This window comes from Tachyglossus aculeatus, chromosome 2, assembly GCF_015852505.1.
Source record: "Tachyglossus aculeatus isolate mTacAcu1 chromosome 2, mTacAcu1.pri, whole genome shotgun sequence".
NCBI classification, from domain to species: domain Eukaryota; kingdom Metazoa; phylum Chordata; class Mammalia; order Monotremata; family Tachyglossidae; genus Tachyglossus; species Tachyglossus aculeatus.
This window is the reverse complement of record NC_052067.1, coordinates 133,606,481-133,627,733: the sequence shown is the minus strand read 5'-3', so window position 1 is coordinate 133,627,733 and position 21,253 is coordinate 133,606,481. Positions and strand designations below refer to the sequence as shown.

General features: G+C 57.1%; 3 protein-coding genes and 1 non-coding gene across 7 annotated transcripts in view; 3 read left to right on the top strand and 1 right to left on the bottom strand.

Annotated features, from left to right (window-relative positions):
* Window positions 1–66: 66 nt before the first annotated feature.
* Window positions 67–17,232, bottom strand: ARFIP2 (ADP ribosylation factor interacting protein 2). 4 transcript variants are annotated; one of them, XM_038770428.1, is made up of 10 exons: window positions 17,158–17,232; window positions 14,727–14,802; window positions 12,435–12,598; window positions 4,866–4,966; window positions 4,250–4,346; window positions 3,061–3,179; window positions 2,739–2,960; window positions 2,407–2,564; window positions 2,138–2,312; window positions 67–1,302 (listed from the first exon to the last, which is right to left on the bottom strand). In XM_038770428.1, exons 4-10 carry the CDS (start codon window positions 4,962–4,964, stop codon window positions 1,147–1,149), a joined length of 1,026 nt encoding a protein of 341 aa, XP_038626356.1. In that variant the 5' UTR covers window positions 4,965–4,966; window positions 12,435–12,598; window positions 14,727–14,802; window positions 17,158–17,232; the 3' UTR covers window positions 67–1,146. The 4 variants fall into 4 exon arrangements, with proteins under 4 accessions (XP_038626356.1, XP_038626347.1, XP_038626339.1 ...); XM_038770419.1 differs by lacking the exons at window positions 12,435–12,598; window positions 14,727–14,802; window positions 17,158–17,232 and adding an exon at window positions 5,743–5,823; XM_038770411.1 differs by lacking the exons at window positions 4,250–4,346; window positions 4,866–4,966; window positions 12,435–12,598; window positions 14,727–14,802; window positions 17,158–17,232 and adding exons at window positions 3,334–3,518; window positions 3,697–4,238.
* TIMM10B (translocase of inner mitochondrial membrane 10B) lies at window positions 5,929–11,910 on the top strand. Its single transcript, XM_038770443.1, has 3 exons — window positions 5,929–5,989; window positions 11,026–11,121; window positions 11,212–11,910. The coding sequence occupies exons 1-3, from the start codon at window positions 5,963–5,965 to the stop codon at window positions 11,455–11,457; spliced, it is 369 nt and encodes a 122-aa protein (XP_038626371.1). The 5' UTR covers window positions 5,929–5,962; the 3' UTR covers window positions 11,458–11,910.
* DNHD1 (dynein heavy chain domain 1) overlaps window positions 11,978–21,253 on the top strand; it is an 82,039-nt gene continuing 72,763 nt past the window's right edge. The window contains 2 exon segments of the mRNA XM_038763126.1: window positions 11,978–12,588; window positions 20,958–21,206. Coding sequence (XP_038619054.1) covers window positions 21,173–21,206 — 34 coding nt within the window. The 5' untranslated portion in view covers window positions 11,978–12,588; window positions 20,958–21,172.
* On the top strand, window positions 16,260–16,341 carry TRNAS-GCU. Its single transcript has one exon. It is a non-coding gene; the product is annotated as a tRNA-Ser (tRNA).

Sequence of the window (21,253 nt, the reverse complement as noted above, 5' to 3'; positions counted from 1 at the left end):
ATGTCCGTGGTTATTACATTGCTGGGTTTTGTACATTTTATTTAGACTCTTTACAGAAAGGGGGAAGAGCTGGGCGGGTGGGGGGGCTCTGTGGGGGAGAACACAACAGTTCTTGGGGACAGTCCCAGGATTAAATTAGGGAGGAAACACCCAGCTGCTTCCTCTGTAGTGTTGCTGGGCCAGCTGTCGGGGGGAAGGGGGAACTGGGCACAGAGACAGCCACACAGAATGGGACAGACATTACATACATACACACACACACACACACACACCCATAGGTCACCGGGGTGGGGGGTCTCGGTCCCCCCCACCCCCTCCTCCCATGGGGTCCTGTCTTCCCCCACGACTTGGGAGGGCTGTGGGGGGGCCCTAGGAGTGATGCCGTTGGCTGAGGGGGGGGGCCCAAGGAGTAACGCCACTGGCCGCGGGGCCGTCCCCGACGGCAGAGCATCGCCGTGGGCAGCGGAGACGAGCCTGAGGAGCGGTGCCACCGGCCAAGGAGAGGGATCCCCCGGAATCGTGCCATTGGCTGAGGAGGTAAATCCCCGAGGTGCGATGCCATGGGCGGAGGAGAGGCGCGTCCAAGGAGCGATGCCGTTTGATGAGGTGGGGGAAGGAGCCCCGCCCCTGGAGTGACGGAGGGGAGGGGAGTGACCCCAGCCTGGGCCTCCTCTTCACCCCCGGTTCCGTGAAGGTCAGGGAAGGGGACCGGCTCCCGCAGGGCCCCTTCCCCAACTCTATCCCATTCCGAACAGAAGCCAGGGGCCTTGGGAGGCAGGGGGTGGGGCGCGGAGGCAAGGAAGGGTGCCCCATCTCACTTTGTGGGGGCATCAGGAGGGGGGAGCTAAGTGAAAGAGTAGGGACGCCAGAGGGAGAGGACTTGGGTCAGGGGCGTGGAATGTGTCCCGGCCCCCCGCCCCTGCTCCCTGGCTTCAGTACCGTCGTGCCGGGGGCACCTGCTGCCCTCCACTCTGGGGCTGCCGGATCGGGGGAGGACAAGGGGGGCAGCCCGGGACCCTGGTCCCTTCCTCCTCCAGCCCCTCACGGAGGCTCTGGGCCGGTAGAAGGGCTGGGGCCCGGGCTTCAGATTGGCAGATCGGGGAGCCCACGGGGAGGGGCCGGGCCGGGCCGGGCCGGACGGGGGCCTCACTGCTCCTCCAGCCAGGATGGCTTCTCGGAGCCCGGAGGCCGCAGCTTGATGTTGAACTGCTGCAGTGTCTGCTCCAGCTGCTGCTGGTTCCCCGCGAAATAGGACGAGACGGCGTTGTGAAACAGCAAGAGCTGCTTGTGCATCACCTTGATCTGGGGAGGAGACACGGCGGTGAGGTGGGAGGAAGAAAGGACCAGGGAGAGGGAGAGGGAAGAAGGGAGAGGGAGGGAAAGGGGGAGAGAGAGGCAAGGAGGGGAGAGGGAAAAAGGGGGAGAGAGGGAAAGGGGGGGGAGAGGGAGGGAAAGGAGGGAAAGGGAGAGAAGGGGGGAAGAGGGAAAAGGGGAGAGGGAGGGAAAAGGGGAGAGAGGGGAAGGGAAAGGTGGGGAGGGAGGGAAGGGATGAGAGGAATGGAAAGGGGAGAGGAAGGGAAAGGGGGAGAGAGAAGGAAAGGGGGAGAGAAGGAAAGGGGGAGAGAGAGGGAAAGGGGGAGGGAGGGAAAGGGGGAAAGAGGGGAAGGGACAGAGAGAGGAGAAGGGAAAGGGGAGGCAGAGGAAGGGAAAGGGGAGGAGAGGAAGGGAAAGGGGAGGAGAGGAAGGGAAAGGGGGAGAGGGAGGAAAAGGGGGGGAGGAAGGGAAAGGGGGAGAGGGAGGAAAAGGGGGAGAGGGAGGAAAAGGGGGAGAGGGAGGAAAAGGGGGAGAGGGAGGAAAAGGGGGAGAGGGAGGAAAAGGGGGAGAGGGAGGAAAAGGGGGAGAGGGAGGAAAAGGGGGTGAGGAGGGAAAGGGAGAGAGAGAGAAGGAAAAGGTGTGGGAGAAGGAAAGGGGGAAGGAGAAGGAAAGGGGGAGGGAGGAGGGGAAAGGAGAAGGAAAGGCGGAGGGGGGAGGGGGTGGGGGCCCAATCCAGCATCAGCTCCAGGCTCCAACCAGGGTGGGGGTGGGCAGAAGGGAGGAGGGCTGCTAAGGATGTCCCCGGTCCCCCATGGTCCCTGACCTTGTTCTCCTCCAGGAACTTCAGCTTGATGGCCACGTCTCCGCGCAGCTTCTCGTACTTGTCGCGGTGAGTCTGGAAGGCGGCCTGCGCCGCCTCCAGCCGGCCCAGCGTGCCCGCGTCCCGCGGCCCTAAGCTCAGCTCCTCCAGGTCTGTGCGGTAGGCGTCGTACTCCAGTCTGCCCCGCGGTGGGGTGAAGGGGGTGGTCTCGGAGGGGGTCCCGGGCTCCTCTCCTCCCCACCCCGTCCCCGCCCGCCCACCCCCTCCCGTACCTGGCGGTTTCGTACTGCTTGACGGTCATGAGTGTATCCTCCATGGTCTTGTTCACCAGCGTGTTGATGCTGGCGACGAAGAAGTTGACGGCTCCCAGCAGGGTCTCGCCGTTCTTACACAGCAGCTTCTGCGTCTCCGCATTGTAGCCGAACTCCTCCTGCACCGGCGGTTCCCCCCCCCCACGAGGGTCAAGGTCACGTCCTCCTCCCCGGCCTCCGATTCCAAGGTCACGGCCAAGGCCGCGCGACCGACGCCGGCCTTCCTCCCCCAGAGCTCGGCCCCTTCCCCGGCCGGGCCGCGGCTCAGGCCCACGTCCCGCCCCGGGACCCACCTGAAGCTCGGGGGACTTCTGGCTGAGGTCGGCGAAGGCATCGCCGAGCGCGTGCTGTGTCTGCAGCAGGTTGTAGAGGTGCGAGGTGAGGGCACGGCCCAGGTGCAGGACGCTCTCGTATTTGCGTTTTGTGTCCCGCAGCAGCTCGATCTGCAGCTCCAGCTCCAGGTCCACCGTGCGGGAGCCCCGGCCAAACCGCTCTGACAGAAGCTGCTTTGTGCACTGGGGGACGGGAGCGGGGAGGGGTCAGGGACCCGGCGGGAATCCTGCATCCGGGGACACCCCCACACGACCCCCGGGGCGGCCCCCTTCCCGCCCGCACCTTGTAGGTGTTGATGCCCCATTTCTTGACGATATCGAACTTCTCCCCGGCGATGCCCCGGGCGGCCTCTTCCCCCGGCCCCGGGGGTGCTGCGCTGTGAGGCTGGTGTCGGCCAGACCCTGCGGGACAGGACGGGCTCACCGGCCGCTCCCCCCGGACGAAATCTTCCAGCCGGGGCGATTAATGATGGCTTCCGGGCTCCCCGCCCACCCCGGCCCACCCCGCTGGCCGCCTCAGCCACACCGCCCTTACCCTGAGCTCATCGGACCCCACCTGTCCGCGACGAGGCCTCCCCCCCGGGCCGGATCCCGGGGTACGGCCCCGCGCGGCCCGGGTTTTCCTGACCCAGCCCGGACCCCTGGTCCCCCACGACCCGGTCCGGTCCGAGTCCAAATGAGATGGGGATCGGGGTTCTACTTCTGGGGGTGCTGCCATGGCTCTGACGGGTTCCCGGGAGCCTGGGGAAGGAGACGGAGGGCATGTGGGGGACCCGGGAGGGCCGGGGCTGGCCTGAACCTCCCCGCCTCGATTCTGATGTGCGGGGGGGGGGGGGGGGGGGGGGTCCCCTCCCGAACCCTTGCGGATGGGTCCCGCTGACTCCCCCTCCCCTCACCAAACCCCACTAGACTCACTGACCGCTGCCTTCCCGTCTCCATCGTCAGGCTCTGAGGTGCGTACTGATCTCCCCCTTGTCTTCTCCCGTGGGCCTCTTGAGCCCCGCACGGGCCGGAGAGCTCGCCTCATTCACCCCGGCCCGTCTGCGTCCCCACCCCGAGCGTCCCGGGCTGCACGCCGGGGGAAGGGAGGCAGGGGGGCAGCGCGGGGAGGGACATGCCACGTGAAAACACCACACGCGGGCACGGTGATATTATCTTGGAGCCCCAGCCCGGGGAGTGGCCACACCTCAGCTACTCTTTCCCCTCCCCCTGGTCCAAAGTAAGGGGCCTCGGGGCCGCCCGAGGGACACCCAGACCCGACTCGGCCCCAGGAGTGCCACCCGCAAGGGATCAAAGGGCGGACCCTCGGCTCCCTGGCCTGGGACACCGACCGCCCAGCCTGGAGCGGCCAAAGATTCACATTCCCCCAAGTGTGAGTCCGAACGTGTACGGTGAACCCGCGACCCCGGTCACGCCTTGTTGGCCACGGGGCCCGGGACCCCTCAGAGCCCTGGCCCCCCACGCCGCTTCACCTGTAGGGATGAGCCCCTCAGCGGAGCCCCCGTAGCCACCAGAGACGATGCTGGTCTCGTTGAGGTTTGGCCCCGACACCATCACCTGCTGCAGGTCCTGCAAAGCCAGAGTGGACGGGGCGCTGGGGGACGGAGCGTTGTCTGAGGGATGGGCTGGGGACTACGGACGAGGGGTGGGATGTGGCGACCAGGGGTGGCCGGGCCGGGTGAAGCTCCGGTGGACCGAGGAGGTCCGTGCACGGTCAGACGGCGGTGGCAGGAGGGGGCTGCGGGGGAGAGGTACCACCAGGCCGCTGGGCAGGGCGGGCGGGGGGGGGGTGGGGGGGTAGAGAAGCAGCATGGCTCGGTGGAAAGAGCACGGGCTTTGGAGTCTAGAGGTCACGGGTTCAAATCCCGGCTCTGTCACTTGTAAGCTGTGTGACTTTGGGCAAGTCACTTAACTTCTCCGCGCCTCAGTTCCCTCATCTGTAAAATGGGGATTAAGACTGTGAGCCCCCTGTGGGACAACCCGACTGCCTTGTAATCTCCCCAGCGCTTAGAACAGTGCTTTGCACATAGTAAGTGCTTAATGAATGCCATCATTATAATAAACGCTGTCATTATTACTGTACTCTACCTGTTCCAGCCCGTCATCCTCTGGGAGCCGTCCCGCATCCCCATTCCCGTGGATGGGGATCTCCATGGTGGCCGCCTTTCCCAGAATCCCGTCCGTCATGGCTGAGGAGAGACGAGGGCATCAGCTTTCCGCTCCCTTCATCCAGTCGCGCTTACCGTGTGCGGGGCACTGTACCGAGCGCTTGGGAAGTCCAAGCTGGCAACATCCAGAGCTTAGTCCAGTGCTCTCGTGCTTACTGTGTGCGGGGCACTGTACTGAGCGCTTGGGAAGTCCAAGCTGGCAACATCCAGAGCTCAGTCCAGTGCTCTGCACACGGTCAGCGCTCACTAAATACGATTGATGATAGATCATCATCAATCGTATTTAGTGAGCGCTGACCGTGTGCAGAGCACTGGACTAAGCGCTTGGGAAGTACAAACTGGCAACATACAGAGACGGTCCCTACCCGACGGCGGGCTCGCAGTCTAGAAGGGCCAGTCCCTGCAACGTGGCCCTGGCTCCGGGCCAGGAAGGGATTAGGGGGGTGGAGTTGGGCAGCTGGGCACCTGGACCGCCCCCACCCTGCCTTTGGAAAGGGGGCCCGGTGGGGGGAGGGTGGGCATCTTGAGGGGCACAGGGCCTGGAGATGGGGGGGGGGGGGGGTCCTGATGCCATCTCGTCGGGCAGGTGCTGCGAGAGTCACAGCCCCGATGGCCTCTTCTTCCTGCTCGCCCTTCGAGGCTCAGGTGGATGGGCCCCCCCAGAGCCTTGGCTGCCCTGTCTGTGTGCCTATCACTGTGCCCATCTCCTCCTCCCCCCTGGGCTGAGTGTGCCCGGCCTGCCCCCCGTGCCCCCGGTGCCCCCCGGTGCCCCCCGTGCCCCCCGCTGCAGGCCTCACCTGGGCCGGCCGCCCTGCCTGCCACCTGGGGGGCCCGGCTCCAAGCCTGCCAAGCGGGGCAGGGACACGGCGGAAGTGACGTCGCCGGCCGGGCAGGCCGAGGGCCCCCGCCGGCCTCCGCAAGGGCGGAAGTGACGGCGCCGGCCGGGCGGGCCGCCGGCCTCAGGGAAGGGCGGAAGTGACGTCGCGCGGGGGCGCGCATGCGCACGGCGGCGGCTCCATGGAGCACCAGCAGCAGCTGCGGAACGTGAGCCCTTCCCGTGAACTTTGACCCCTGGGGGCTCGGCCTGGCGCGCGGAGGGGGGGCGGCTTTTGGGCCCGTCCCTTTGGAGAAGCAGCGGCAAGACCCCGGGGTCGTGGGTTCGAATCCCGCCCCCTCCACTTTCTTTCATTCATTTATTCATTCGTTCAATCGTGCTTATTAATAATAATAATAATAATAGTGATGGCATTTATTGAGCCCTTACTATGTACAAAGCGCTGTTCTAAGCTCTGGGATAGATACAAGGTGATCAGGTTAGACTGTGAGCCCACTGTTGGGTAGGGACTGTCTCTATATGTTGCCAATTTGTACTTCCCAAGCGCTTAGTACAGTGCTCTGCACACAGTAAGTGCTCAATAAATGCGATTGATGATGATCAGGCTGTCCCACGTGGGGCTCGCAGTCTTCCCTGGTGGACGGAGCCCGGGCCTAGGAATCAGAGGACCTGGGTTATAATCCTAAAATGGAGATTCAATTCTTGCTTTCCCTCCCATTTAGACTGTCAACCCCACGGGGCTGGGGGCTGGGCGTGACCCGATTAACGTTAGAACAGTGTTTGACACATTGTAGCGCTTAATCAATCAATCAATCATATTTATTGAGCGCTTACTATGTGCAGAGCACTGTACTAAGCGCTTGGGAAGTACAAATTGGCAACATATAGAGACAGTCCCTACCCAACATTGGGCTCACAGTCTAAAAGAGGGAGACATCATCATCAATCGTATTTATTGAGCGCTTACTATGTGCAGAGCACTGTACTAAGCGCTTGGGAAGTACAAATTGGCAACATATAGAGACAGTCCCTACCCAACTGTGGGCTCACAGTCTAAAAGGGGGAGACAGAGAACAAAACCAAACATACTAACAAAATAAAATAAATAGAATAGATATGTACAAGTAAAATAAATAAATAAATAGAGTAATAAATATGTACAAACATATATGCATATATACAGGTGCTGTGGGGAAGGGCTTACCTACCTCCTTCCTCTCCCCCTCCTCCTCCTTCTCATCCCCCCCCCCGCCGCCTTACCTCCTTCCCTTCCCCACAGCACCTGTATATATGTTTTGTACAGATTTATTACTCTGTTTATTTATTTTACTTGTACATATCTATTCTATTTATTTTATTTTGTTAATATGTTTTGTTTTGTTCTCTGTCTCCCCCTTCTAGACTGTGAGCCCGCTGTTGGGTAGGGGCTGTCTCTAGATGTTGCCAACTTGGACTTCCCAAGCGTTTAGTCCAGTGCTCTGCACACAGTAAGAGCTCAATAAATACGACTGATTGATTGATTCCCCCTCATTTTACAGATGAGGTCACTGAGGCCCAGTGAAGTGACTTCCCAAGTGCTTAGTACAGTGCTCTGCACACAGTAAGCGCTCAATAAATACGATTGATTGCCCTCTCCCTGACTTTCCCATCTCTGGTGACAGCACTACCATCCTTCCCGTCTCACAAGCCCGCAACCTTGGTGTCATCCTCGACTCCGCTCTCTCCTTCACCCCTCACATCCAATCCGTCACCAAAACCTGCCGGTCTCAGCTCCGCAACATTGCCAAGATCCGCCCTTTCCTCTCCATCCATACCGCTCCCCTGCTCATTCAAGCTCTCATCCTATCCTGTCTGGACTACTGCATCAGCCATCTCTCTGATCTCCCATCCTCATGTCTCTCCCCACTTCAATCCATACTTCATGCCGCTGCCCGGATTGTCTTTGTCCAGAAACACACTGGGCATGTTACTCCCCTCCTCAAAAATCTCCAATGGCTACCAATCAATCTGTGCATCAGGCAGAAACTCCTCACCTTGGGCTTCAAGGCTGTCCATCCCCTCGCCCCCTCCTACCTCACCTCCCTTCTCTCCTTCTCCAGCCCAGCCCGCACCCTCCGCTCCTCCACCCCTAATCTCCTCACCGTTAGGCCTCGTTCTCGCCTGTCCCGCCATCGACCCCCGGCCCACGTCATCCCCCAGGCCTGGAATGCCCTCCCTCTGCCCCTCCACCAAGCTCGCTCTCTTCCTCCCATCAAGGCCCTACTGAGAGCCCACCTCCTCCAGGAGGCCTTCCCAGACTCAGCCCCCTCCTTCCTCTCCCCCTCCTCCCCCTCTCCATCCCCCCATCTTACCTCCTTCCCCTCCCCACAGCACCTGTATATCTGTATATATGTTTGTACATATTTATTACTCTATTTATTTATTTATTTTACCTGTACATATCTATTCTATTTATTTTATTTTGTTAGTATGTTTGGTTTTGTTCTCTGTCTCCCCCTTTTAGACTGTGAGCCCACTGTTGGGTAGGGACTGTCTCTATATGTTGCCAACTTGTACTTCCCAAGCGCTTAGTACAGTGCTCTGCACACAGTAAGCACTCAATAAATACGATTGATTGATTGATTGATTGACTTGCCCGAAGTCACCCAGCTGACAAGTGGTGGAGCCAGGATTTGAACCCATGACCTCTGACTCCAAAGCCCGGGCTCTTTCCACTGAGCCACGCTGCTTCTTTATTGAGCGCTTACTGTGTGTAGAGCACTGTACTCAGCACTTGGGAAGTCCAAGTTGGCAACATAGAGAGACGGTCCCTACCCAGCAGTGGGTTCACAGTCTAGTCACAGTCTAGTCTAGTCACTTGCCCGCTGGGTGACCTTGGGCAAGTCTCTTCACTGCTCTGGGCCTCAGTTCCCTCAGCTGTCAAATGGGGATGAAAAGTGTGAGCCCCACGTGGGACAACCTGATCATCTTGTATCCCCCCACCCAGTGCTTAGAACAGTGCTTGGCACATAGTAAGTGCTTAACAAATGCCATCATTATTATTCATTCATCATTCAATCACATTTATTGAGTGCTTACTGTGTGTAGAGCACTGTACTAAGCGCTTGGGAAGTACAAGTTGGCAACATATAGAGACGGTCTCTAAAATGGGCCCATTCGCTGGCCTGGAATGCCCTCCCTCCGCACATCCGCCAAGCTAGCTCTCTTCCTCCCTTCAAAGCCCTACTGAGAGCTCACCTCCTCCAGGAGGCCTTCCCACACTGAGCCCCCTTTTTCATCTCCTCCTCCTCCCCGTCCCCCCCCGCTCTACCTCCCTCCCCTCCCCACAGCACCTGTATATATGTTTGTACAGATTTATTACTCTATTTTACGTGTACATATTTACTATTCTATTTATCTTATTTTGTTAATTTGCTTTGTTGTCTGTCTCCCCCTTCTAGACTGTGAGCCCGCTGTTGGGTAGGGACCGTCTCTACATGTTGCCAACTTGTACTTCCCAAGTGCTTAGTACAGTGCTTTGCACACAGTAAGCGCTCCTTGTCTTCCCTCCCAAACCCTGCCCTCTCCCTGACTTTCCCATCACTGTTGACGGCACTACCATCCTTCCCGTCTCACAAGCCCGCAACCTTGGTGTCATCCTCGACTCCGCTCTCTCCTTCACCCCTCACATCCAAGCCGTCACCAAAACCTGCCGGTCTCAGCTCCGCAACATTGCCAAGATCCGCCCTTTCGTCTCCATCCCAACCGCTACCCTGCTCGTTCAAGCTCTCATCCTATCCCATCTGGACTACCGCATCAGCCTTCTCTCTGATCTCCCATCCTCGTGTCTCTCCCCACTTCAATCCATACTTCATGCCGCTGCCCGGATTGTCTTTGTCCAGAAACTCTCTGGGCATGTTACTCCCCTCCTCAGAAATCTCCAGTGGCTACCAATCAATCTGCGCATCAGGCAGAAACTCCTCACCCTGGGCTTCAAGGCTGTCCATCCATCCCCTCGCCCCCTCCTACCTCACCTCCCCTCTCTCCTTCTCCAGCCCAGCCCGCACCCTCCGCTTCTCTGCCTCTGCCTCCTCACTGGGCCTCGTTCTCACCTGTCCCACCGTCAACCCCACGTCCTCCCCCTGGCCCGGAATGCCCTCCCTCCACACATCCGCCAAGCTAGCTCTCTTCCTCCCTTCAAAGCCCTACTGAGAGCTCACCTCCTCCAGGAGGCTTTCTCTGACTGAACCCTGTTTTTTCTCTCCTCCTCCCCACCCCCCCCGCCCTACCTCCTTCCCCGCCCCACAGCACCTGTATATATGTTTGTACAGATTTATAACTATTTATTTTACTTGTACATATTTACTATTCTATTTATTTTGCTAATGATGTGCATATAACTATCATTCTGTTTATTCTGATGGTTTTGACACCTGTCTACATGTTTTGTTGTCTGTCTCCCCCTTCTACACTGTGAGCCCGTTGTTGGGTGGGGACAATCCCTAGATGTTGCCGACTTGTACTTCCCAAACGCTCAGTACAGTGCTCTGCACACAGTAAGCGCTCAATAAATACGATTGAATGTATGAGTGAATGGTGTTCTACCCCAGTGCTCTACACATAGTTGCCAGTCAGTTGATCTACTCTCAACTTACTTATTGAGTAAGTGCTCAATAAATACAATTGAATGAATGAACCACAATGAATGAGTGAATAACAGACACATTCCCCGCCCACAATGAGCTTACAGAGGGTCCAACCTGATTAACCTTGTGTCTATCCCAGCGCTTAGTACAAAGCCTGGCATGTAGTAAGCGCATAAAACCATTAAAAAAACCCCACAGGACCCAGGAACCACTTTTCATAGTCATCTCTGTATGGGACATGATCATCATCATCATCATCATTCGTATTTGTTGAGCGCTTACTGTGTGCAGAGCACTAATGATAATAATGATGGCATTTATCAAGCACTTACTATGTGCAAAGCACTGTTTTAAGCGCTGGGGAGGTTACGAGGTGATCAGGTTGTGCCACGGGTGTCTCCCAGTCTTAATCCCCATTTTACAGATGAGGTCATTGAGGCCCAGAGAAATGAAGTGATTTACCCAAAGTCACACAGCTGACAATTGGCAGAGCCGGGATTTGAACCCATGACTTCTGACTCCAAAGCCGGGGCTCTATCCACTGCTCCAGAGCACTGCCCGTGCTCTTTCCAGATGGGCCAGCCCCCTCATCTCTCTCCTTCCCCCCCCTTCTCTTCCAGCTACGGGATTTCCTGCTGGTCTACAACCGGCTGACGGAGCTCTGCTTCGAGCGCTGCGTGCCCAGCCTGCACCACCGTGCCCTGGCTCCCGATGAGGTGGGCACCGGGGGAAGGGCCGGGCCGGGCGGGAGGACCCCCGGGCCCCCTCCTGTCACCCAACTCTCCCCCCGTCATCCTCCCCTGCAGGAAGCCTGCCTGGACAGCTGCGCGGGGAAGTTCGTGCGCTCCAACCACCGCCTCATGGCCGCCTACGTGCAGCTGATGCCCACCCTGGTGCAGCGCCGCGTCGCCGACTTGGAGGCCGGGGCTGCCGCGGCCGGGGTCGAGGCCGCCGCCCCGCCTGGCCCCGAGAGCAGCGAGGCGCCCAGTCCCCTGCTGGAGCCCAAGGACGTCCCAGCCGGCCGGCACAGCCTGTCAGACCCTACCAGCTAGGGCTCCGGCCCGCTTTTCCTTCCCAGACCTCTGGGCCACATGCCCTTTGAGCCATCCACGCTTCCCTGGCAGGCCCCGGAAGGGTGGCACGGATCGGAGTCCGTGAGTGGAGGACGGGGCGGGTGCCAAGGAGATCTAGGACAGAGCAACATCCGAGGCGGGGCGGTTGGGATGGAACGGCAGCCACACACTGGAGACGGTTGCCCGTGCCAGGGGGCGGTGCCCGGGGGATGGAGCAGCGGGCCTGGGGCCCGGACAGCTAGCTGCCAGGCATCGGGAAGACGGTGGACTCCCCCCTAACCCACCGGGACCTGCTCTCTCTCTGCTTCCCCCATCCAGCCTGGACCCTCTCAAGGGCTGGTCACCCTGGCCGGGCCAGACCCTGCTTAGGCAGCAGGGAGGGACAGACCGCAGCCTCACCTGTCCTGTCGCCAATAAATTAGTTTCCGTCCGGCTCGAGGCCTCCCTTACACGTGGGCAAGGGGGTGGGGGAAAGGGGGAGAGGAAGACCAAGCTCCTGCCTCAACTCCACTCCTCGCTTCTTGCCATTTTAGGGCGACTGAGAAAGGAGAGGGGCTGTAGCTGCCAATTGAAGATTGAAAGTGGGCAGAGGCTCAGTCAGTGGGGCCTTCTCCCCATCCCCGCCAGCAGCCCGGGGGCTGGGGAAGCCCTGACTGGCTTCACCTGGCAGGGCGAAGCAGGCCAGGCGGGACTGGGATTTATTGCCAAAGATCATTTCTAGGCTCCGAAAGGGGTGTCATCCGGCCTCGAGGTCCCATGGTCGATGGAATTGCCCCATAAACACAGCCCGATGGAGTCACTCTGGCCACACACACACACAAAAGGAAAATGCGTCTTGGGGCCATTTGGGATGCCCTTAAGGAGCCAGTTAACAGCATCTTTTACTGCCCGCTGCTCACCCCCCCCTTAAAGGCCCCTCTGGCCTGCCTTGTTGGCTGCGTATGGAACTGACCAACCTTAAGCGTCCAGTTGGTTCTGCTCTGTCGAGTTGTGCCCTTGGCTCCAAGATGGTGCCGCTTGCTGATGGTGAGATTCAATCCAGGTGTGTGAGCGTCATCACACTGTACCCAGGAAGATATGGTGTTCCTTTCCGGCCCCTTGACGTTCAGGGTACGTATTGCTGCCAACAGGATGTACACTTGAGTTGCTTTGGTGGTAGAGGTGATGGTTTGCCATCCACACTCCCCCCCGGTTCTCCCCCCACCGCCATCTCGGCGACTCACACCGTGAGACGGGAGGTAAGAAGAACGAGGCCGTTTCTGTGGAGATTGTGTTCTTGAGAAGCGGGGTGGTCTAGTGGAAAGAGGACCTGGGTTCTAATCCTCCTACACTACTTGTCTGCTGGGTAATCTTGGGTAAGTCCCGTAACTTCTCTATGCCTCAAGTTCCCTCATCTTCAAAATGGGGAGTCAATACCCATCCTCTCTCCTACGTAGATGGGGATCTGATTATCTCGTATCCACCCCCGTGCTTAATACAGTGCTTGACACGTAGTAAGTGCCTGATTATTATTATTTTGAGCGTGGGCCTGGGGATCAGAGGACGTGGTATTTAGAGAAGCAGCGTGGCTCAGGGGAAATAGCACGGGCTTTGGAGTCAGAGGTCATGGGTTCAAATCTCAGCCCCACCAATTGTCAGCTGTGTGACCTTGGGCAAGTCACTTAACCTCCCTGGGCCTTAGTTATCTCATCTGTAAAATGGGAATTAAGACTTTGAGCCCCCTGTGGGACAACCTGATCACCCTGTAAGTTCCCCAGCACTTAGAACGGTGCTTTGCACATAGTAAGCGCTTAATAAATGCCATTATTATTATTATTATTATTACTAATCCTGTATCTGCCACTTGTCTGCTGTGTGACTCTGGGCAGGTCATTTGATTTTTCTGTGCCTCAGTTACCACAAGTGCAAAAGGAGGATTAGAGCCGTGAGCCTAATGCGGGATGTGGATTGTGTACAAGGTGATCCTGTATCTACCCCAACACTTAGTACAGTACCCAGCACACGAGTGAGCCATTAATTAATTAATTAATATCATAAAAATAACCCCAAAACTGCAAGAAAACCCACATAATATTTATGCCTTCACCTCCACTTTCTGACATTGCACTGTGTTCTATCTGGACAGAGTGCGGGGCAGGTGGGGCTCGTTCCAGTTCTGCCACGTGTCTAATATGTGACCCCGGGGCCAGTCGCTTTTTAAAAAATCCTTTTCGTGCTATTTGTTAAACTCTTGCTATAAGCCAGGCATTGTACTAAGCACCGGTGTAGATACAGGCTAATCAGGTAGGGCGCAGTCCATGTCCCACATGGGACTCACAGTCTTAACCCCCGTTTTACAGATGAGGTAACCGAGGCACCGAGAAGTTAAGTGACTTGTCCAAGATCACACAGCTGGGATTAGAACCCAGATCCTCTGATTTCCAGAGACCTGTGCTCTTTCCAGGAAGCCAAACAAGTGGGAACCACCACTCCCTTCACTTCCTCTCCACTAACTCTGTACTTAGCCTCTAGCAATCGTCGTTTCATCCCCTGACCGTGCTCACCAAAGCGTCCATTGACTTCCTCTTAGCAAATTTAATGGCCTCTTCTCCGATCTAATCCTTTCCCTTTCTACGCTGCCTTTAATAAAAACAATAATTGTGATATTTAAGTGCTTACTGCGTTTCAGGCACTAGAGAAACACCGTGGCTCAGCGGAAAGAGCCCGGGCTTGGGAGTCAGAGGTCATGGGTTCAAATCCCGGCTCCGCCAACTGTCAGCTGTGTGACTTTGGGCAAGTCGCTTCACTTCTCTGCGCCTCAGTGACCTCATCTGTATAATGGGGACTAAGACTATGAGCCTCACGTGGGACAACCTGATCACCTTGTATCCTCCCCAGCGCTTAGTACAGTGCTTTGCACATAGTAAGCGCTGGAGTGGATACAGGTAAATAGGGTTGGATACAGTCCCCGCCCCACGTGGGGCTTACAGTCTCCATCCCCATTTTACAGATGAGGGAACCGAGGCAATGAGAAGTGAAGTGACCCAAAGCCACACAGCAGTCGAGGGGTGGAGTCGGGATTAGAACCCATGGCCTTTGGACTTCCAGGCTCATTCTGTCTCCATTACACCATGGTGCTTCTCCAAGCCTTTGACATTACTGGCCATTCATTCAATCGTATTTATTGAGTGCCTACTGTGTGCAGAGCACTGTACTAAGCGCTTGGGAAGTACAAGTTGGCCACTCTCTTCTAGAAACTCTTAGCTCACCTGTTTCTCTTCCTACTTCACTGACCAGTCTCTGCTGCCTCTTCTTCCTCGCAGCGGCCAACGGAAGCAGCCTGGCCTGTCGTAAAGAACACAGGATTGAGAGTCACGAGACCTGGGTTCTAATCCCCGCGGCACCACTTGCCTGCTGTGTGACCTTGGCCAAGACACGCTTGCGTGTGCCTCAGTTTCTTCATCTGTAAAATGGGGGTTAAATCTCTGTTCTCCCCCCCCTTAAACTGAGTCCCATTTTTTATAGTATTTGGTAAGCACTTACTATGTGTCAAGCACTGTTAGCGTAGCTTAGTTAAGTTAAAGAGAAGAGAAGTTAAGAGAAGCAGCGTGGCTCAGTGGAAAGAGCACGGGCTTTGGAGTCAGTGGTCGTGGGTTCGTATCCCGGCTCCGCCAATTGTCAGCTGTGTGATCTTGGGCAAGTCACTTAACTTCTCTGTGCCTCAGTTACCTCATCTGTAAAATGAGGATTGACTGTGAGCCCCCCGTGGGACAGCCTGATCACCTTGTATCCCCCTAGTGCTTAGAACAGTGCTTTGCACATAGTAAGCGCTTAATAAATGCCATTATTATTATTATTATTATTATTATTAAAGTTAACCTAGTTAAGCTATACCATACCTCTCCCACATGGAGTTCACAGTCAAATTGGGGAGAATAGGGATTGAATCCCCATTTTGCAGTGGAGGAAACAGGGACTCTGATCAAACTGTACTGTGTCCCAGTGCACATAGTAAGTGATTAAATGATTCCATTATTATTATGGCTACCAAAAATAACTGTGGCTATATACAAGACTGTTTTCAGTCCTCTACCGATCTTTCTTAAGTCCCTCTCATCTGCTCTTGTGGCTTCAGCCGTCATCTCTGTGTGGATGTCTACCAAGCTTATCTTATCCTCCTGCACCGTAAATATCCGTAATTCATTTATTATATCCATAGTTACTGATTATAGCCAAAATTTATTTCTATTAATGTCTCTCCCTCTAGAATGTAAGCTCACTGTGGGCAGGGAACATGTCCACCGACTCTGTTAAATTGTACTCTGCCAAGCACTTAGTACAGTGCTCTGCACACAGTACAGTTGATCTACTGATCTATTGATTGGACTTCTTGCCCGCCTGATAGCTCACAATTTCTCTTGCAAGATGGGCCAGCTTTCAAATACTGGCCAGGTCCAATGGCATGGGTCTGTCCAGCATTTCATACATTCATTCAATTGTATTTATTGAGTGCGTACTGTGTGCAGAGCACTGTACTGAGCACTTGGGAGAGTACAGTATAGCGATAAGGAGACACATTCCCTGCCCACAACGAGTTTACAGTCTAGAGGGGGAGACAGACATTAATAAAAATAAATTATGGGTATGTAAATAAATGTGATGGGGGCTGGGAACGGGGGGATTAATAAAGGGAGCAAGTCAGGACAACACAGAAGGGTGAGGGAGAAGAGGACAGGAGGGCCTTTTGGAGGAGATGTGCTTTCAATAAGGCTTTGAAGGGGGGGGAGAGTAATTTAGGTCGGGACGAGGTGGCCGAGTGGTTAAGGCGATGGACTGCTAATCCATTGTGCTCTGCACTCGTGGGTTTGAATCCCACCCTCGTCGTGGCTGACTTATTTCTTCTAGACTGTGAGCCCACTCTTCTAGACTGTGAGCCCACTGTTGGGTAGGGACTGTCTCGATATGTTGCCAACTTGTACTTCCCAAGCGCTTAGTACAGTGCTCTGCACACAGTAAGCGCTCAATAAATTGGATTGATTGATTGATCTGGTACGAGGAGAGGGAGCGTTCTGGGCCGGAGGTAGGATATGGGCGGAAGAGCGGCGGTGAGATGGACGTGATCGAAGAACAGTGAGAAGGTTGGCATTAGAGGAGTTAAGTGTGCAGGCTGGGTTGTAGTAAAAGAGTAGCTAGGTGAGGTAGGAGGGAGCAAGGGGCAATGGTGAGGAGTTTTGTTTGATGCAGAGGTCGGTGGGCAACTGCTAGAGTTCCTCGAGGAGCGGGAAAACTGGCCTGTATGTTTTTGTAGAGAAATGATCCGGGCAGCAGTTAAGTATGGACTGGAGTGGGGAAAGACAGCAGACAAGGAGGTCGGCAAGGAGGCTGAGGCAGTAATCAAGGTGGGATAGGATAAGTGATTGGATTAATGTAAGTTTGGATGGAGAGGAAAGTGGAATTGATAGGATTTAGTAATGGATTGAATATGTGGGTTGAATAAGAGAGGAGTCAAGGATAACGCCAAGGTTATGGGCCTGTGAGACAGAAAGGATGGTGGTGTTCTCTACGGTGATGGGAAAGTTAGTGGGAGGACAAAGTTTGGGTGCGAAGATGAGGAGTAAGGTACTTCCCCTGGACACTCAAGATCAAGACGGATAAACAGAGAAACAGCTTCTTGGTTCTCCCTGTGACTGCAGAACTCACCACTTCCATTTTCCAGGGGCAGCAGCTGCGTGGGTTGGGTGAGTGTGGGGATAGGGCAATTATAGTATTCGTTAAGTGGTTACCAGGTGCCAAACAGGGGGCTAGGCCTGGAATAGATAGAAACAGCCGGATGGTCAGAAGGTTAGGCTTGGGGGTGGGGAGGCGGGTGAAGAGTGGGATCTGATGAGTGAGGATGGGGAAGAAAGACAGAGCAGCAGGTGGAGAGCCTTGAAACCAGGGCTCAGGAGGCGTTGGAGGGCAGAAGAGGAGTGATGTGTTCCACAAGACGTTTCTCCAGAGAGAAATTCGGGGGTGGGAGACCAGTACGGGGGTGGGCCTTACAGGGATGCTGCCGGGAGGGTAGGGGGCTGAACTGGGGTGGGGGCCCGTGGGAGCTGGGGGAAGGAGAGTGTTGTCAGAGGGAAAAAGTAAAGGGGCCGGGCCACAGGTGACTGGCGCTTCTATAATTTGGCCAGTTAAGAAAGGAGTGGAAGTGGGTAAGCAGCGGGCAGGGCCGGCTCCGCAGGTGCCAACCTGGGGACGGGAGAGTGGCCTTGGCCTTCGGTCCTTGTTTTTTCCTACGCTGCCCCTGTCTATCCCAGCCCGGTCCCCCTCTCTGGCCTCCCCCTCCAGACCCCTTCTACCCCCCCCCACCCCGCCCAATCCCCAGGCCCTCCTCCGGTGACTGTGTCTAACCTGATTAAACTGTATCTACCCCGGCGCTTAGTACAGTGCCTGGCACATAGTAAGCGCTTAACAAATACCACACATCATCATCAGCAGCATTATTATTATTACTATTCCCCCTCTGCCCCCATGCTTCTGTCCCCCCCTCCGGCCCCCTTCTCCTGCCCCCCCCCGTCCCCCTCCTCCTCCGGCCCCCCTTCAGCCCCCCTCTGGTCCCCCCTGCTCTGGTCCCCTCTTCCCGTCCCCGTCCTCCGGCCTCCTCCTCATTCATTCATTCATTCAATCGTATTGATTGAGCACTTACTGTGTGCAGAGCACTGTACTAAGCGCTTGGGAAGTCCAAGTTGGCAACATATAGAGACGGTCCCTACCCAACAGTGGGCTCCTGGCTCCCTCCTGTCCCCCCCTTGGCCCCCTCCTCTTGTCCCCCCCCTCCCTCCTGTCCCCTCCCTCCGGCCCCCTCCTCCTGCCCCCTCCCCTGTCCCCACCTCTTGGCTCCCTCTTCCTGGCTCCCCGTACGGCCCCCCCGGCTCCCTCCTCCTGTCCCCCCTCCTCCTGTCTCCCCTCCGGTCCCCTCCTCCTGTCCCCCCTCCCTCCTGTCCCCCCTCCTCCTGTCCCCTTCCTCCAATCCCTCCTCCTCCTGTCCCCTTCCTCCAGTCCCCCCTCCTCCTGTCCCCTTCCTCCAATCCCTCCTCCTCCTGTCCCCCTCCTCCTGTCCCCCTCCTACTGTCTCCTTCCTCCAGTCCCTCCTCCTCCTGTCCCCCTCCTCCTGACCCCCTCCCTCCTGTCCCCCTCCTCCTGTCCCCTCCTCCTCCAATCCCTCCTCCTCCTGTCCCCCTCCCTCCTGTCCCCCTCCTCCGCCCCTCCTCCTGTCCCCCCTCCCTCCTGTCCCCTTCCTCCAATCCCTCCCCCTCCTGTCCCCCTTCTGTCCCCCTCCTCCTGTCCCCCTCCCTCCTGTCCCCTTCCTCCAATCCCTCCTCCTCCTGTCCCCTTCCTCCAGTCCCCCCTCCTCCTGTCCCCTTCCTCCAATCCCTCCTCCTCCTGTCCCCCCTCCTCCTGTCCCCCTCCTACTGTCTCCTTCCTCCAGTCCCTCCTCCTCCTGTCCCCCTCCTCCTGACCCCCTCCCTCCTGTCCCCCTCCTCCTGTCCCCTCCTCCTCCAATCCCTCCTCCTCCTGTCCCCCTCCCTCCTGTCCCCCCTCCTCCGCCCCTCCTCCTGTCCCCCCTCCCTCCTGTCCCCTTCCTCCAATCCCTCCCCCTCCTGTCCCCCTTCTGTCCCCCTCCTCCTGTCCCCCTCCCTCCTGTCCCCTTCCTCCAATCCCTCCTCCTCCTGTCCCCTTCCTCTAGTCCCTCCTCCTCCTGTCCCCCCTCCCTCCTGTCCCCCTCCTCCTGTCCCCTTCCTCCAATCCCTCCTCCTCCTCCTGTCCCCCTCCCTCCTGTCCCCTTCCTCCAATCCCTCCTCCTCCTGTCCCCCTCCTCCTGTCCCCTTCCTCCAGTCCCTCCTCCTCCTGTCCCCTTCCTCCAGTCCCTCCTCCTCCTGTCCCCTTCCTCCAGTCCCTCCTCCTCCAGTCCCTCCTCCTCCTGTCCCCTTCCTCCTGTCCCCTTCCTCCAATCCCTCCTCCTCCTGTCCCCTTCCTCCAATCCCTCCTCCTCCTGTCCCCCTCCTCCTGTCCCCCCTCCCTCCTGTCCCCCTCCTCCTGTCCCCTTCCTCCAATCCCTCCTCCTCCGGCCCCCCTCTGTCCCCTTCTCCGGTGTCCCCCCCCCCCCAGGCCCGGGCCGCCGTCGGGAGCGTGTCCAGGGTGTCCTCCGGCGGCGGGCCCCTCGCGCCCCGGCCCGTCCCGTGTCGGTGGGGTAACGGCCGTAACGGTCAGGCGGGAGGGAGCCCAGGCCTCCCGGCCCCCCGCCCCCCGCCAAACCCCGCCGAGCAGCCCCGGCTTGCGGGGCAGAAGGTGTGAGGATGGGGAATTGGGGGCGGGGGGCGGGCGGGGGCCCAGCCACTTGTCCAGGCAGCGTGGCTTCGGGGAAGGAGCCCCGGTTGGCGAGGCAGAGGGCTTGGGTTCTAATCCAGACTCCGCCACGTATCACCTGGGCAGGCGACTTGGGGAGAGTCACTTCACTTCTTTGGGCCTCGGCCACCTCCTCTGTAGAATGGGGATGAAGACTGGGAGCCCCAAGTGGGACAACCTGAGCATCTTTTCTCCCACCCACCTTCCCTGCTCCCCCACTCAGTGACTCAGTGGCAAGAGCCCGGGCTTTGGAGTCGGAGGTGAGGGGTTCAAATTCCGGCTCTGCCACTTGTCAGCTGGGTGACTTTGGACAAGTCGCTTCACTTCTCTGGGCCTCAGTGACCTCATCTTGAAAATGGGGATTAGGACTGTGAGCCCCACATGGGACAACCTGATCAGCTTGTAACCTCCCCAGGGCTTAGAACAGTGCTTTGCACGTAGTAAGCACTTAATAAATGCCATCATCATCATCTTGTATCTACTCCAGCGCTTAGAACAGTGCTTGGCACAGAGGTCATGGGTTCTAATCCCAGCCCCGCCACTTGCCAGCTGTGTGACTTTGGGCAAGTCACCTAACTTCTCTGGGCCTCAGTTCCCTCATCTGTAAAATGGGGATTAAGACTGTGAGCCCCCCGTGGGACAACCTGATCACCTTGTAACCTCCCCAGCGCTTAGAACAGTGCTTTGCACATAGTAAGCGCTTAATAAATGCCATCATCATTATTATTAGCAGTAAGCGCTTAACAAATACTATTAATAGAGAAGCAGTGTGGCTTAGTAGAAAGAGCCCGGGCTTGGGAGTCAGAAGTCATGGGTTCCAATCCCAGCTCCGCCACTTATCAGCTGTGTGACTTGGGGCAAGTCACTTCACTTCTCTGGGCCTAAATTCTCTCATCTGGAAAATGGGGATTAAGACTGTGAACCCCCCGTGGGACAACCTGTTCACCTTGTAACCTCCCCAGCGCTTAGAACAGTGCTTTGCACATAGTAAGCGCTGAATAAATGCTATTATTATTATTATTATTATTATTACATGCTTAACAAATACCATTATTATTATTATTATTATTAACAAATACCATTATTATTATTATTATTGTTCTCTTCAGGTACAAGGACAGCTTCAGGACCGGGGTTAGCAGTGACTGGTCCATGTGGTGCTAGTTGAGGACTGGAAAGGGAGGAGTGTTAGGCTCAGGGAAGGTCCCACCGGGTGTGTCGGCGTCAGAAGGGCAGGCCCAAGGCCAGGCTTTCCTTCGGACCCCAAAATCTGAGCCTCGACAGGTCCCGGACCATGACCTGCCCCCCATCCTCTCCACGATCCATGGCCTCCCATCCCGAGCAGCCTGCTGGGCCAGGTGAGGGGCTGTTGTGGTGGGAGAATTGGGTGGGAAGAGGGTGACGG

Excerpts from the sequence above, each read along its gene's own strand:
- ARFIP2 (XM_038770403.1), bottom strand. The coding sequence starts at position 3,541 with ATGCCCTCCGTCTCCTTCCCCAGGCTCCCGGGAACCCGTCAGAGCCAT. Across the intron at positions 2,961-3,060 it reads GGGGCATCAACACCTACAAG|TGCACAAAGCAGCTTCTGTC; the intron begins GTGCGGGCGGGA and ends CCCGTCCCCCAG. Across the intron at positions 1,303-2,137 it reads AGTTCCTGGAGGAGAACAAG|ATCAAGGTGATGCACAAGCA; the intron begins GTCAGGGACCAT and ends TCTCCTCCCCAG.
- TIMM10B (XM_038770443.1), top strand. The coding sequence starts at position 5,963 with ATGGAGCACCAGCAGCAGCTGCGGAAC. Across the intron at positions 5,990-11,025 it reads ACCAGCAGCAGCTGCGGAAC|CTACGGGATTTCCTGCTGGT; the intron begins GTGAGCCCTTCC and ends CTTCTCTTCCAG. Across the intron at positions 11,122-11,211 it reads GTGCCCTGGCTCCCGATGAG|GAAGCCTGCCTGGACAGCTG; the intron begins GTGGGCACCGGG and ends CCTCCCCTGCAG.